Source organism: Colobus angolensis, unplaced genomic scaffold (genome assembly GCF_000951035.1).
Source record: "Colobus angolensis palliatus isolate OR3802 unplaced genomic scaffold, Cang.pa_1.0 Scaffold282, whole genome shotgun sequence".
Taxonomy (NCBI): Eukaryota; Metazoa; Chordata; class Mammalia; order Primates; family Cercopithecidae; genus Colobus; species Colobus angolensis.
The window spans coordinates 2,213,883-2,227,144 of record NW_012116066.1 but is presented as its reverse complement, the minus strand read 5'-3'; the positions used below and the strand labels follow the sequence as shown (position 1 = coordinate 2,227,144).

Sequence of the window (13,262 nt, the reverse complement as noted above, 5' to 3'; positions counted from 1 at the left end):
AAAAAAAAAAAAGGTGAGGAAAAATGCAGACCCCTGGACATACCCTGAAGTCGATTTTTTGAATATATCCTTGAAATCGGCTTGTTTTAATGACAATTGCCTCCGTCTCCTGAAAGTGGATTGCAAAAAGAAACCTGGTTAATTGTGGTTTTATTATATTTAGTTCAAATTTTTCAAAGCATACTCCGACAGCATTTTACCTGTAAATTAATAAACCATATTTATAAATCCTGAACAGCTAAAACCACACAGAACAATTTTAAACTATGTAAATTAACTTTTAAAAACCCTTAACTAGAAAGCCAAAACATTCTATTTGTTTTTAGAAGCTTTCTTAATGTCTCAGAAAGTCTGGAATAAAGATTGGCATTAAGTATAACAATTATTGGCAGTAGATCTAAAATACTAAACTAGCCAAATTAGGACACAAGGAGACACTTCTCCAGTAAATATATACTCGCCTCTTGGAATAATTTGTCATTTTGTAGCTTTTTAAGCCTAAAGGTCAATTATTTGCTGATATACTGCTTTGCCATAAAACCCTGAAAGCAAATGACACATATTACAAGCTTTCAGAGAACAGATGGCTAATGTTCTTCTAGGTTCATTTACTACCAATTTTTTTTTTATTTTCATACTGCTTGCAATTAATAAAAACATATAAATAGATATACTGTCTCCTAACCAGAAGATGTGGTTTTTGTTAAGTTCTATCATATATCTAGCTCTTTTGGGCTAATACAAAAATCAGCATCGGATAGACATACTTCTGGTGCTGCCTCAGGAATCCAGTTTTAAAAATAGAGACTACTACAGAAGCACTGCAGTATAGGCTGTTGACAGTCAACTCTCTTTAAAAATTAAAGTATGCTGGCAGATGTTTGATGAGCTCTAATAAAAATTTCACTTATTTCCATTTATTTCATTTATGTTGTTATCAGCATATAGAAAGTAAGCATTAGTCTTATCTCACGTTTTTTTCAAAATAAACTGTCTTGATTTTTTCTGGGTCATCTCACAAGCACTATTGCATTATTAAATCCATAACTATATCAAAGTCATAGTTTAATAATATCTTTAGAAAGACCTTGACAAAGACCTTATCCAAAATGTGATACTAAATCTAATGACTTCCTATGAAGAAAGGTAAGTGGAAAATATTTTATTTCTTTTTTGGAATGATAAATTCAAAACAGCATCTCCTTAATGACAGTACTATTTGAAAGTATACTTTTAAAATGCTATACACATAAACATTATTGTTGAATGACAAAAAGCTGTAATAGGTCAAATTCATATCTGTCATGTTTTACAATTAAGCCTTACCAAAAAATAACAATTATATTATTTCTTTGCTTAAAAATGCATCAAATTGTCTTTAAATACAGCTTATTTTATATCCCTATTAATATTATTCCTTTTCCTTGTGCATTTAAAAAAATCTGGTATGCCACCTTCTGGCAACTGAGTGAAATTATGTATTTCTACATAAGTCACTATTCTTTATTTTAACTTTTTAAATATATGTATATAGAGATATTTCTTACCTGCATTACATTTAAGCTATATAAATAAATCTACAACACAGTCTGAAGTAAAATAAAATTCCCTTAGAAATATTATTCAAAATCAAGCTTTGTACATGCTTCCTATGATTTTTGCATGGTTACCAATATGTCTCCTGAATTCTACAATACATCTAAAATTGATTTTTGTATATCGCTTCACAGCCACATATGGAAATAACAGGCTTGCTATTTTAATGAACAAGTAACAGCAGTAAATAAAGGAAAAGAAAGGTCTCTTACCAATAAGCCCATTTTTCTCTTAAGGTTTGAACTCTCATCATTTGTCATGTTCTTGTGGATCCCTCTCTCATCAAATTCTCTGGAGTTTTAAAGTTAAGAGCTGTGATGCACAGCTAGGCTCTGCTACATAGTAGCGCACCCCAGTGCATCTGCCTGGTATAACACTTCAGTTGTAGCTCCCAAAAGCAGAAACAGGCTTTATATATTTAAAAAAACAAAAAAACCTATGTACTGCATACCTTCCCTTGATAGGAAATTGTAGTCAGTGTAGTTGAACTATTTATATTTCATATCTAAACTGCTGGCCAGATATGAAAATGAGAAGCACACATATCTTGAGCTTAGTTCCGGTAAGCTGAACAGGAACAAAGTGTTCATCTTTGGAGCAAAGGTGGAATGAGACAAATACTAACACCAGGAAGTCTGACTTAGAAAAAAAAATATTTACCTGAAAGTAACCTTACTTTTTTAAGGGTCACTATCCTGCTATTTGTTATATTATCTTAATTTTTTATTATCTTTAATTCTTACCTCTCTCTTGCCCATAGTTGCCAGTCATCAAGTCCTATCTTTTTTTCTTTATCAATCTCCCAGGAATCTACCCCCTATTTTTTTTAAACAAATGAGCTACTTCAAAAAATACATATAACTCATCTCCCTGCATTGCCCATCTTCAATCTGTCAACCCCATTCCATCTAGATCACTTTTTAAAAATAAAACTACACGTGATGTAAAGTAAATGATCACTGAATATTTTTCAGTATGTATTTATTGAATTGGCTACATGTTAGGTACTGTGTTGGGTGGTGTGGATATAAAGGTGAACCAGACACAATCCCTGGCCCTCAGGAAGCTCATAAGCTGAGTGAGGGAAGCAGGCATGTATTCTGACGACACAAAATATGGTGTAGAAGCTTTAGTGATACAAGCCTAGCATTCTACAGCAGCAGAGGAATAACAAAAATTCCGTTGCAACTGAGGCTGAAGAATGAAGCATACATCAAGTAAACTCTAGAAGAAATAGCCTGTGCAAAGAAAGAAACATGTGAAGGAGGACAACATGTTGGAGGGATCAGCAAGTTCTTCGATATGACTGGAAAGAATTCAATATTACTGAAAAGTGGGTACATAGTGTTGAGTAGAGTATATTTTAAGGGATGCAGAAACCACATTACAGAAGACCATGCATGCCAGAAAACAAGTTTGGATTTTATCCTGTGGGCTATGAGAAACAATCTGTTGAATGAGTAGATCAATCAAATAATTAATCAAGTAACTAAGCCTAGCAATAAGAACTCAGTACAAACCGGCCAGCCTACTCTTCTAGTTTACTGTAGTAAATCATAACACCAACTTTCAGGTCTCTATCTCAAAAGCTTTCCTTGTTATTTCTCATCTTTGCTCCAGAGGTCCCTCTTGCATGAAATCTCTTCCCCACTCCACTTTCCTGAACTCAACGCATTCTTCCAGATCCAGCTCAAATTCCATTTGTTTCCGTGATACCTTCCACGGCAATTTGAGTCTATGGTTTTAAAAATATTATTTCATCACAGGGACCAGAAACCATGCATTCTTGCTAAAGTTTAGCACTCAATGTTGAAGAAATCTTTTTGATCCTTTGCCCACAAAATAAAAGAGGATGGTGAGAAAATCACACTAAGGCAAAGGTCAGAGCCTCAGGGTAAGTAAGCAGGTCCCTGAAAGCCCACCTCCCAGACTTCATAGTGCACACTAATCTTAGTAACTTCCTTCACCACTCTGAGCCTGAAAAGGAATTGTGAAGAGAGATGGACCTGTATTGGGCAGCAGCTCTAAATTACCATGCAACATTGCTGACTGTATACCTCACAGCCCTGGTTCAAAAATTCCAAGGAATCAATGAGAAAGGGATACCAACAGAAGAGCTGAATGATGGAGCTGTGACCTTTGGAAAAATAGAGCTGTAAGTGGACAGAAATTGTGATTGTGCTTTACTACTCATAGTAAACCAAGATAATTCACCTAAATATCCATATAATAAACAAAGAATTCATGAAGATCTCGAAAAGAGATGACTGGGTGAGTGTAGGTGCTTGGGTATAGAAGGTTTAGAATCTCCAAGGGTGAGTTTCAATAGGGGGAAATCCAAGTGTAAGAAAGGGGTGTTTCAAAAAGGGTTAATAATGTTAGCCAGGAGATTAGGATAAGAAACTATCAGAGAAACACGTCCTTGAGTGTAAATATTTAGTATTCTCTCTCTGTGGAACCACATTCCATTATGCTCAGTGTCAAATACCCAGTAAGTACGCAAGCTTTCGTTGATTTTGGCACTTAACATTTAGCTTTGTCTCATCGTTTTTATTTATGCACAATCTCTTAGATTTATGCAATGATGCAAAAACCATGGTGCTTTCTTTTATGTAGACAAAATCTTTCCATCTTAGGCAACCATTTTATGTTAAAACAGATTAAAAGATTCTGCCAACAATTTCAAAAAGTAGTTAACACTTAAAAATATTCTCTCAATGACTTAAAGAATTCCCAGATAAAAGCTGTCTACGCCTTCCTTCGTTTTTATTGAGTGAAAAAACTGACCAGTTGTCTTTCCACTAACTTATAAGGAAAAAAAAGCAAGTACAGAATAAGAGGAGAATGTGAGTTGGTGAATGTGCCACATTTTCCAATAATCTTCAAAAACGGGCAGTACTTGGGGGACATTAAAATGATTTAATCAATAGTATCTTCAGAAGAATGTTTTTAAACTGGGTATCAAAGGCACCACAGATTTCAAAACAAAGAGAAAATAAGCCAGATCATTTCTTCATTTAGTTTTGTGAAAAACAGACAAATTGACAGATTATTTCCTTAGGGCCTGGTAGAAAAATCTCAACAACCATTTTATATTATATTTTGACTAGAATAGGTGTTTTATCCAAATTCACATAACTGGTTCATCTCTAAGTTGCAAAGGCAGAAAGGCGGGGAGGGGTAACTACCTCTTGGAAGTCCACAAGTGTCATATAATATTAGTGATTATGATGACAGGGTCAATACTAGTCTAGTATAAATAATTCAGTTACATTCCATTTAAAATACCATTGTGTTATCTCATCCACAGCAGTACTCTTTCCCTTTCTTCTGATGTATGTAAGATGGGTCAGAGCAGGATGACTTAAGTGGTTTACAGAATTTTCTGTCCTGCTGAAATATCCATAGTGATAGATTTTGAGAACCACTGATCTAAAGAAGGGTTAGCCAGGGGTATTTATATTGGGAGCAATTGCTCATACTCCTATAGTCTAGAAGTTCATATTTCAAGTGATTTATCAGATTTCAGTAGATTACCACTCAATCTAATGTGGGAGATGGGGGTCAAAGGAAATAAAATGAATGGAAATGTCATTTTCTGCTACTAATAACTGCTGCCTGCATTGTCACTGAATTAGGAAAAATGGCAAAGAAGGCAGAAGGCCAAAGTCTCATAACCTCCCAATTCTAATTGAATGAATCAGAACCCTCTTATACATTTCTAAAATGGAATAAAACTCGTGTCCTACCACCATATGGAACCATAAATGATAGACAGTAACTCATTAGTAATTCAAACTACTTAATGGGTATGAATTATTCAAGATTGACTATGAAATATACCAACTTATATTTTACTCACCTAAATCTTAAATCAATTGCTATTTAATAGTTACATTGAGAATTTGAAAGGGCCAAGATATACATGCCAGAACATTAGGAAGTTTAAAATTTTTATCATGTTAGTTTGGAAACATAGAAATAAGCTAAATGACATTTCAAAGACTAAAGGGCAGACGTAGAGGGTTAATGAGGAAGTAAGAATTATTTTCCAACCTAATTTTCCTATCCAGATACTCCACAAAGTATTTTACTTTCTTTAAATGTCAGTTTAACCTCAGCCAGCAGAATTTCAAGTAAAAGAGTTTACTATGCCTCTTTATTTTTAAGAGTTTCATTTTCATTTTCAACCTGATCCTGAGGCAGGCAATGCAGGCGTTAATATTCCCATTTTACTCATGAAGAAACAGAGCTGTTAAATGACTTGGCTCAAGTGACATAGCCGCTGAGAGAAGTGGAAAACAATAAGCCAGGTCTCCTGATACCTAATTTGGTGTTTATTAGTCACCTCTGTATTGCATTAATATTTATATTAATATTTATTTTAGGGGGGAAACTACAAATATGACTCCTAAACACCTCCCCTCCAAAAAAAAAGGTCTTCACATACGAAAATAAATGTCTGGAGGAGGGGAGAAGTAAGTAATAGTTAATGGAAGCTACAGAACAGCTATATGACAAAAGTTACATAAATGATCAACCTATATCTGTGCCAGAAATACCTTCCCAATGCCAATTACACAGAGCTCCCTTTCGTCTGTCAATTAGCAATTTCTTGGTATACATTTCAAACATGTCATACTCCTTCATGCCTCAGTTGCTTTACATCTGATTCCACTTGGAATTCCCTGCCCTTCTACTCTGTCAAGCAAACTTCTAGTCATGCTTAAGTGTTCAAGCAAACCTCCCTCAGTGAAACTATCCCTCACACCCCTTAGAAGATTCAGGTAATGGGTTTGCTATCCTCCTGTGGTACTTTGAATACTATAGCTCCTGTCTCTTTGGGTTAAAACTGCTTCTCTGTCTCCCTAGATAATAAGTTTCTGACAACTGAGGTTGGGCCTTCCTTATGTTTGTATTATACCTAACTCAGTGCCTGTCACATAGTAACCCAATTATAGGAGGTGATTTTGGTGAAATCAAGCCAGCAGAGGTAGGTTCTTCCCTCCTCCATGCCTAACCACACTTTTCTGATGATAATTAAATAAGAAATCATTAAAGGGCCTTTTCCTTCCAAAACTAAGATTTGAATCATAAGAAAAAATAAAATGTTACAATTTGCACATAGTATACCTAAATGGCTCCCTTTGATGTTTGCATAAAAGACCCTATGTGTGCCTGGCAGGGTGCCCAGCATAGTAGGTATATAAGAACTTTATGATAGATGAATGAGGATGGGGGTGTGAATAGATCAATAGGTGACTGCTGAACTGAACTGAGTAAGGAAAACACTTAGCTACCATAAGGAAGGGAAATGTCAGTAATCAGTTTTCTAAGTCAAGATAGGATTGGTAAGGCAAAGGAATGCATTTTATTAGTTTGTCACCACCTAGGCCAGGGAATATTGAAAAATGAAACAACATCTCCTAAAAGCAGTCATTTTGTGGACTGGTAAATGAAAAGGACAAAAACTATATTCTTTGGACTGTTAAATCCTATTAAATTACTGTTGCAACAAGTGATGATGAAAGAGTAAACCACAAAATTCAATTTTGACAATCACTGCTCCACTACATGGAGCAAAAAATGAAATAGCAAATTCAACCAAGCAAGTCACTGCACATCACCAATACCTGGTAATGTAAATGGTATGCTGAGCAGTCAAGAGCAAAATATACAAATGATACACAAGACGGCCCAATGCTAACAAGCCCTTTTAATGTTCAAAATAGAGAAAAATATACATATTTGATTAAAGATCTATGAATCCTGTTCCAATGAGAGAATTACAATTTAGGCTTAAGGAAGTGTCTCAAATCCCTTTCTCACCCCATTTTCTGGCTTCTCCTTTATGTAGACTGGTGGAGGAGAAATAGCAAGAATATTTACATAATGAACAATATAAAGAATAAAAGACAATGGGGTTCCCCAAAGGGAAGAGCTTATCTACAACATGGTTTAACATGCATAGGTTAGGGAGTGGGTGTGGAGGTTCCTGCAGCTCTGAGGGCTAACTGATGCAGATTAACCACTATCTCCAGTGTGTTTTGGGGGTATGTTTGGAAAGGCTGGAAATTTTCATTTAAAAGTTTAAAAAAAAAGTCTTATAAATGAGAGTTGGGTTTTGCTAACATTAGACTTGAATTTTGGGACACAGAAACATAATGTATAAGCCCTTATGTGCTAGTTGGGAATACAAAAGTCATAAAAGCTTCTGGGAGCATTAATCCTGAAGGAAGACTGGGTCAGGAGCCACAGAGAACAGTCAGCCAGGGAGAGAGACACTAACAATTAAAGATGAACCATGAAAAATGGTAACCAGAAATACAATTCTGAATAAACCAATCCCAAGCCAAAAGTAAACATAATACTCCATCATTTCTAATTCAAAATTTAGAATTCATTATGCCTCCTTTATTGGTTTCATCATCTTAAGCTTTTATTCAAAAACTTTCCATGACTACTTATTTCTATGGATGTATTTGTAGACTCCACTTTCAAGGTCCCCTCAACTCCCAGCCCCATCTTATCTATTCAACCCTATTTCCCATTAAAGGTAATCCCAGATTTGCATACAACTAAAAAACACAGTACCACCATACCCAGAACGCTACAGAAGTTATTCTTAAAAAATAATAGTAATAAACAACATGCAGCCTATAGTAAATCTGTGAGGAATACATGAGAACAATCTGGGGGAGGGAGGTGGAGAAGAAAGGAAAATTAGGCAAAGCTCTTGGCCAAAGCTTTCCCTGTCTCAAAATATCTTCTCCTCTCTCTCTCTCTCTCTCTCTCTCTCTCTCTCTGTCTTTCTCTCTCTCTCTGTAACCCTCGCCCCCCTCCCACATTGTTTGCTCTGTACCAGTGCCAGAAATTCCAGCAATTACAGGTTCATTTGAGCTAACAAGAAGGCTGTTAAAATTGTAATAAGTACAGCTGCCAGGATGAGGTGGCTATCAGTTATTCACACATTGGTGTGAATGAGTTTAGTCAAGTTTCTTCAAATAGCAAAGAGCTGTTGCCCTGAGGGAATGAGGCAGGCTGGAGGTGAGAGACAGCCTTTTAGAGCCCTAGCAACTTTGGGTGGGGTTCTGTTTCAAGGAAGTTAGCAGCATGGGGTGCCTTGAGGGATACAGAAACTTTCTCTTAGAGAAACTGAGATGTTAAAAAAAAAAAAAGGTTCATAGGCAGAAAGGGTCATAGGAGAACAACAAATCTCAATTTGCTCTATTACTCTGTCTTCTAGCCCAGAATCCATCACACCTTTCCTGATTCTCTGTTCCCAGGCTCTGGAGCACTGTCCCTGGGATAGTTCACTATTAAGTAGGTTAAATACAATATTTTGAGCTAGCTGGAAATGATGTATATTATGTGTCATGTCCAAACAAATGATTTGTAAATACATCTTTAGAACACATCCTGTTTATAGGTTATGATTTACTTGTATTTTTCAACATATACCTTCCCCCCATCAACACACACATACACATCCTAATTAGACTGGTCTCTTCTCTGTTTTGCTAAGGCTGTTTTTTCTTCTTTTTTTTCTGTCACCACCCATTCAACTCATAAAACATCCCTTTTGCGTAGTAGATTGTGGTTGCCTCTCTGTTCACACAAGTTCTGCCTATTCTTAAGTTCTAAATCAAGCTCCACCTTTTTGAAGTCGAATTTGATTACCCCAGCACTCACCAAATGCCCTTTTCTTTCTAAACTCTTGCAGCACTTACTACACAATGTTCATAGTTACTCATCCGTAGGTGTGTTCAACTTAGCTTCCCAAATGAAGACTGTAAACTAGCTTTCTACAGGCAGAGGCCATTCAATAATCCACCCAAGCACTTAATAAGCATCTACTTTATACCAGGGGCTGTGTTTAGGGTGGACATTCAAACCTAAGTAAACCCAGTTTCCCACCGTCAAGGTGGACACAACCCAGGGAACATCAGGTACAGTCACAGTACTATATAAGCTGTGCTATAAATGAGATATGTTCCAAAGGATGTAAGTGCACATGGAGAGCCCTAAGTGGAGTAGCACAGAGGATCAGGGAAAGTTTCACAGAGGTGACATCTGAACTGAGTATTTCAGAATAAGCAAGAGTATGTCAGGCAGTCAAGTGAGACAGAGGGGATGGTTAGGAGAGAGGGTGAGAGTGAGGGTGCAAGACTAGTTAAGGCACAATTGAAATTGTGACAACATAAGATCTTAAACTAAGGCAGTGGTAGTGGGTGACATTCAAAAAGATTTTTAGGAGATAAAATTGACAGGATTTACTGACTGGAGATGATGATAATGGCTAACATTTGTTTGATCACATACCATGTGCCAAGCAGTGTTATAAATGCTTACCCCATTTAATCATTTAACTTATTTAATCCTTACCAAAGCCTTAAATGCAGTTACTATCAACATCCACGTTTTACAGAAGAGAAAACAAACACATAGAAAAATCAAGTGACATGACTAAGGTTACACAGTGTGTAAATATTGGAACTGGAATTTGAACCCAGGCAGCAGTCTAGCTCCAGAGCAAACATTCTCAAGCCCTCTACTATTCTACCTTTAAATGTGAGATTGTTAGGGAGAGAGGAAGCCCAGAGGACTGTCAAGTTACTGAGAGAGAAAAAGGTAGAGGCAAAAGAGACCACAGTATATGAAACTTGATTACATTATCTGTTTTGTTTTGTTTTGTTTTGTTTTGTTTTGTTTTGTTTGAGATGGAGTTTCGCTCTTGTTGCCCAGGCTGGAGTGTGATGGCATGATCTCAGCTCACTGCAACCTCTGACTTCTGGGTTCAAAGAATTCTCCTGCCTCAGCCTCCTGAGTAGCTGGGATTACAAGCATGTGCCACCATGCCCGGCTAATTTTTATTTGTAGTAGAGACGGGGTTTCTTCATGTTGGTCAGGCTGGTCTCGAACTCCCGACCTCAGGTGATCCACTCACCTCGGCCTCCCAAAGTGCTGGGATTACAGGAGTGAGCCACCACGCCCGGCCTGTTGCATTTATTGAGTAATTTTGCTCCCTGTTTCTAATTTTAAAAGCAAATTTTGCTCTAAAATGGTTTCCCACCAACTCCCATCTTTCCATCAACCACCCATGCCAATATTAAGTTGGGGTTTTGTTTGCACTTGTACATAGAGTTTATTTAATTTCTTCCCATATATCCTAGCATCTTCCTTCCTCCCTCCCCTTCTTCCTTCTTTCCTTCTTCCTTTCCTTCCTTCCCATTTTTAGTAACAGGGTCTTGTTCTGTCACCCAGGCTGGAGTGCAGTAGTATGAGTATAGCTGACTGCAGCCTCGAACTCCTGGGCTAAAGTGATCCTCCCACCTTAGTCTTCTGAGTAGCTGAAACTACAGGTGCTTGCCACAATGCCCACTAATTTTTTACTTTTTTAGAGATGAGGTCTCGCTATGTTGCCCAGGCTGGTCTTGAACTCCAGGTCTCAAGCAATCCCCCATCCTCAGTTTCCCAAAGTGCTGGGATGACAGGCAAGAGCCACTACACCCAGCAGCCTATTCTAGCATTTTCTTAAATGGTACTGGTAATCAAACCAAACAGGTACCTGGTCTTGGCCTCAGTCTGTTTGTCCTCTGTTCCAGTCTCACTGGGCACATTCAGCTTCTTCCTTGAATTATTTATAGATTTGGCTTATCACCTTTAGTTTGAAAGTTTTTCCTAAGGCAAAAGTCACATCTTGTTCAACTTTGATAAACAGCAACTAGTGTCCAATATGTTGTCACTAAAAATTGGCCAGGCACAGAGGCTCACACCTGTAATCCCAACACTTTGGGAAGCTGAAGTGGAAAGAGTTCAAGACTAGCCTGGACAACATAGTGGGACTTCGTCTGTATAAAAATTTAAAAATAAATAAATAAATAAAAGCAAGGAGTAGTGGTACACACCTGTGAGTGAGGCTGAGGTGGGAGGATCACTTGAGTCATAGAGTTCAAGGCTGCAATGAGCTATGATGGTGCCACTGCACTCCAGCCTGGGCAACAGAGCAAGACTCTGTCTCTAAAACAACAATAATTATAATAATAAAATAATAAAAATTAAAATTAATTGGCTTGAATATAAAACAAAATGTCTCTTTGAAGCTGCCATTTTTCATTCATTTGTGAATTGACTTCATTTGCCATATCAGTACCATCTTTCTTATTTTTTCTTTAAAACTTACATTTATCTTTAAAGGAAAACTTATTACAGAACACAGAAAACTAATAATTTCTCATAAAGAGAAGGGAACTGTAAAAATAGATACCTAACTCCTGTAATAATAAGAAATGCATATGCACAACTTAACATCATCCTATTCCCCATAAAATGTCACACATACCACACTACTGGGTAAGTTTTTTTTTTTTTTTTTTCCCCATACTGAGGTGAAATCCACATAAGATAAAAGTAGTGATTTTTTTTTTATTTTTTATTGTACTTTAAGTTCCAGGATACATGTGCAGAATGTGCAGGTTTGTTACATAGGTATACATGTGCCATGGTGGTTTGCTGCACCTATCAAGTAAACAACTTAGTGGCATTCAGTGCATTTAGAATGTTGTGCAACCACCCCCTTCTATCTTGTTGCAAAACATTTTCATCAATCCCAAAATAAAACTCATACCCATTAAGCAGTTGCTCCCCATCCTCTCCTCCCTGCCCCTAGCCCCTGGCATCTGCATTCTGTCACTATGGATTTATCTATTTTAGTATTTCACAAAAATTGAATCATATAGTATCTAATCATTTGTGCTTGGCCTCCTTTCACTAACATAATATTTTGGAGGCTCATCCACTATGTATATCAGTACTTCTAATATAGTATATGGTTGAGTATTCCATTATATGTACATACCACAATTTATTTACCCATCCATCAGTTAATGGGCATTTGAGCTCTTTCCACCTTTGGGTATTGTGAATAGTCCCTCCCTGAACATGGGTGCACATTTGTTTGAGTATTAGTTTTTAATTTGGGGGGATATACACCTAGGTGTTTCTGAATTTCTCAGTCATATGATAACTCTATGTTCACCTTTTTAAGGAACCTCTCAGATTTTGTATAGCACACTTTGTGTTTCAAAAAAGCACAGGATTGACAGGTTTCACACCAGATTGTGTGTCTCTACACATTGACATACAAGGAAAGAGGTTCGTTCTCATCATACTTAAGAAAATATAAATTTCAAATACTTTCATCAAATTTGTGTGATAGTTGTTTTCTTTGCAGTTGGTTCTTCTGTAACAGTAGCAGACGTTTCAGACAATTTGCTAAATTTGGTCTTCAAGTTTGTCTAAAGATACATGACTAACTTCATCAAAATCTTCCCCAATAAGATTTCCCTCACAGTCTGCACCTTTACATTTTAAAAATTCAATTTTTATCCACTGATCCACGCTGGCCTCAACAACAAAACAAAAAAAGAGCACAGAACTAATTCCAATTCACAATTATGTATGTTATAAATACTTTGTATATTTAAATACTACTATTTTCTGGGAATAGAGTGTTGCTGCATCTATGAAAAGAATGCAGCAATACATTCTTGGGCATGCCTGAACACTGCACCAGTAATTCACTTGGTCTGGGTGAGGTATTGTTACCTGCATAGTCTTAACTTCAGTAATATCTAAGAGATGACAAGTGTGATATACCAGGCTAT

At 36.7% G+C, this 13,262-nt stretch overlaps 1 protein-coding gene across 4 annotated transcripts in view; it reads right to left on the bottom strand.

Moving 5' to 3' along the window:
- Positions 1–13,262, bottom strand: part of KLHL13 (kelch-like family member 13) — a 220,059-nt gene that overhangs the window by 93,506 nt on the left and 113,291 nt on the right. Inside the window, exons 1-2 of one of the 4 annotated variants that reach the window (XM_011948702.1) lie at positions 1,809–1,982; positions 44–109 (exon numbers count right to left, since the gene is read on the bottom strand). The exons of the other annotated variants lie outside the window; for them this stretch is intronic. Of the exons in view, the coding sequence (XP_011804092.1) occupies positions 44–109; positions 1,809–1,849 (107 nt within the window). The 5' untranslated portion in view covers positions 1,850–1,982. Of the gene's footprint in view, positions 1–43; positions 110–1,808; positions 1,983–13,262 lie in introns of those variants that run through there. 4 annotated transcript variants of the gene reach the window in all.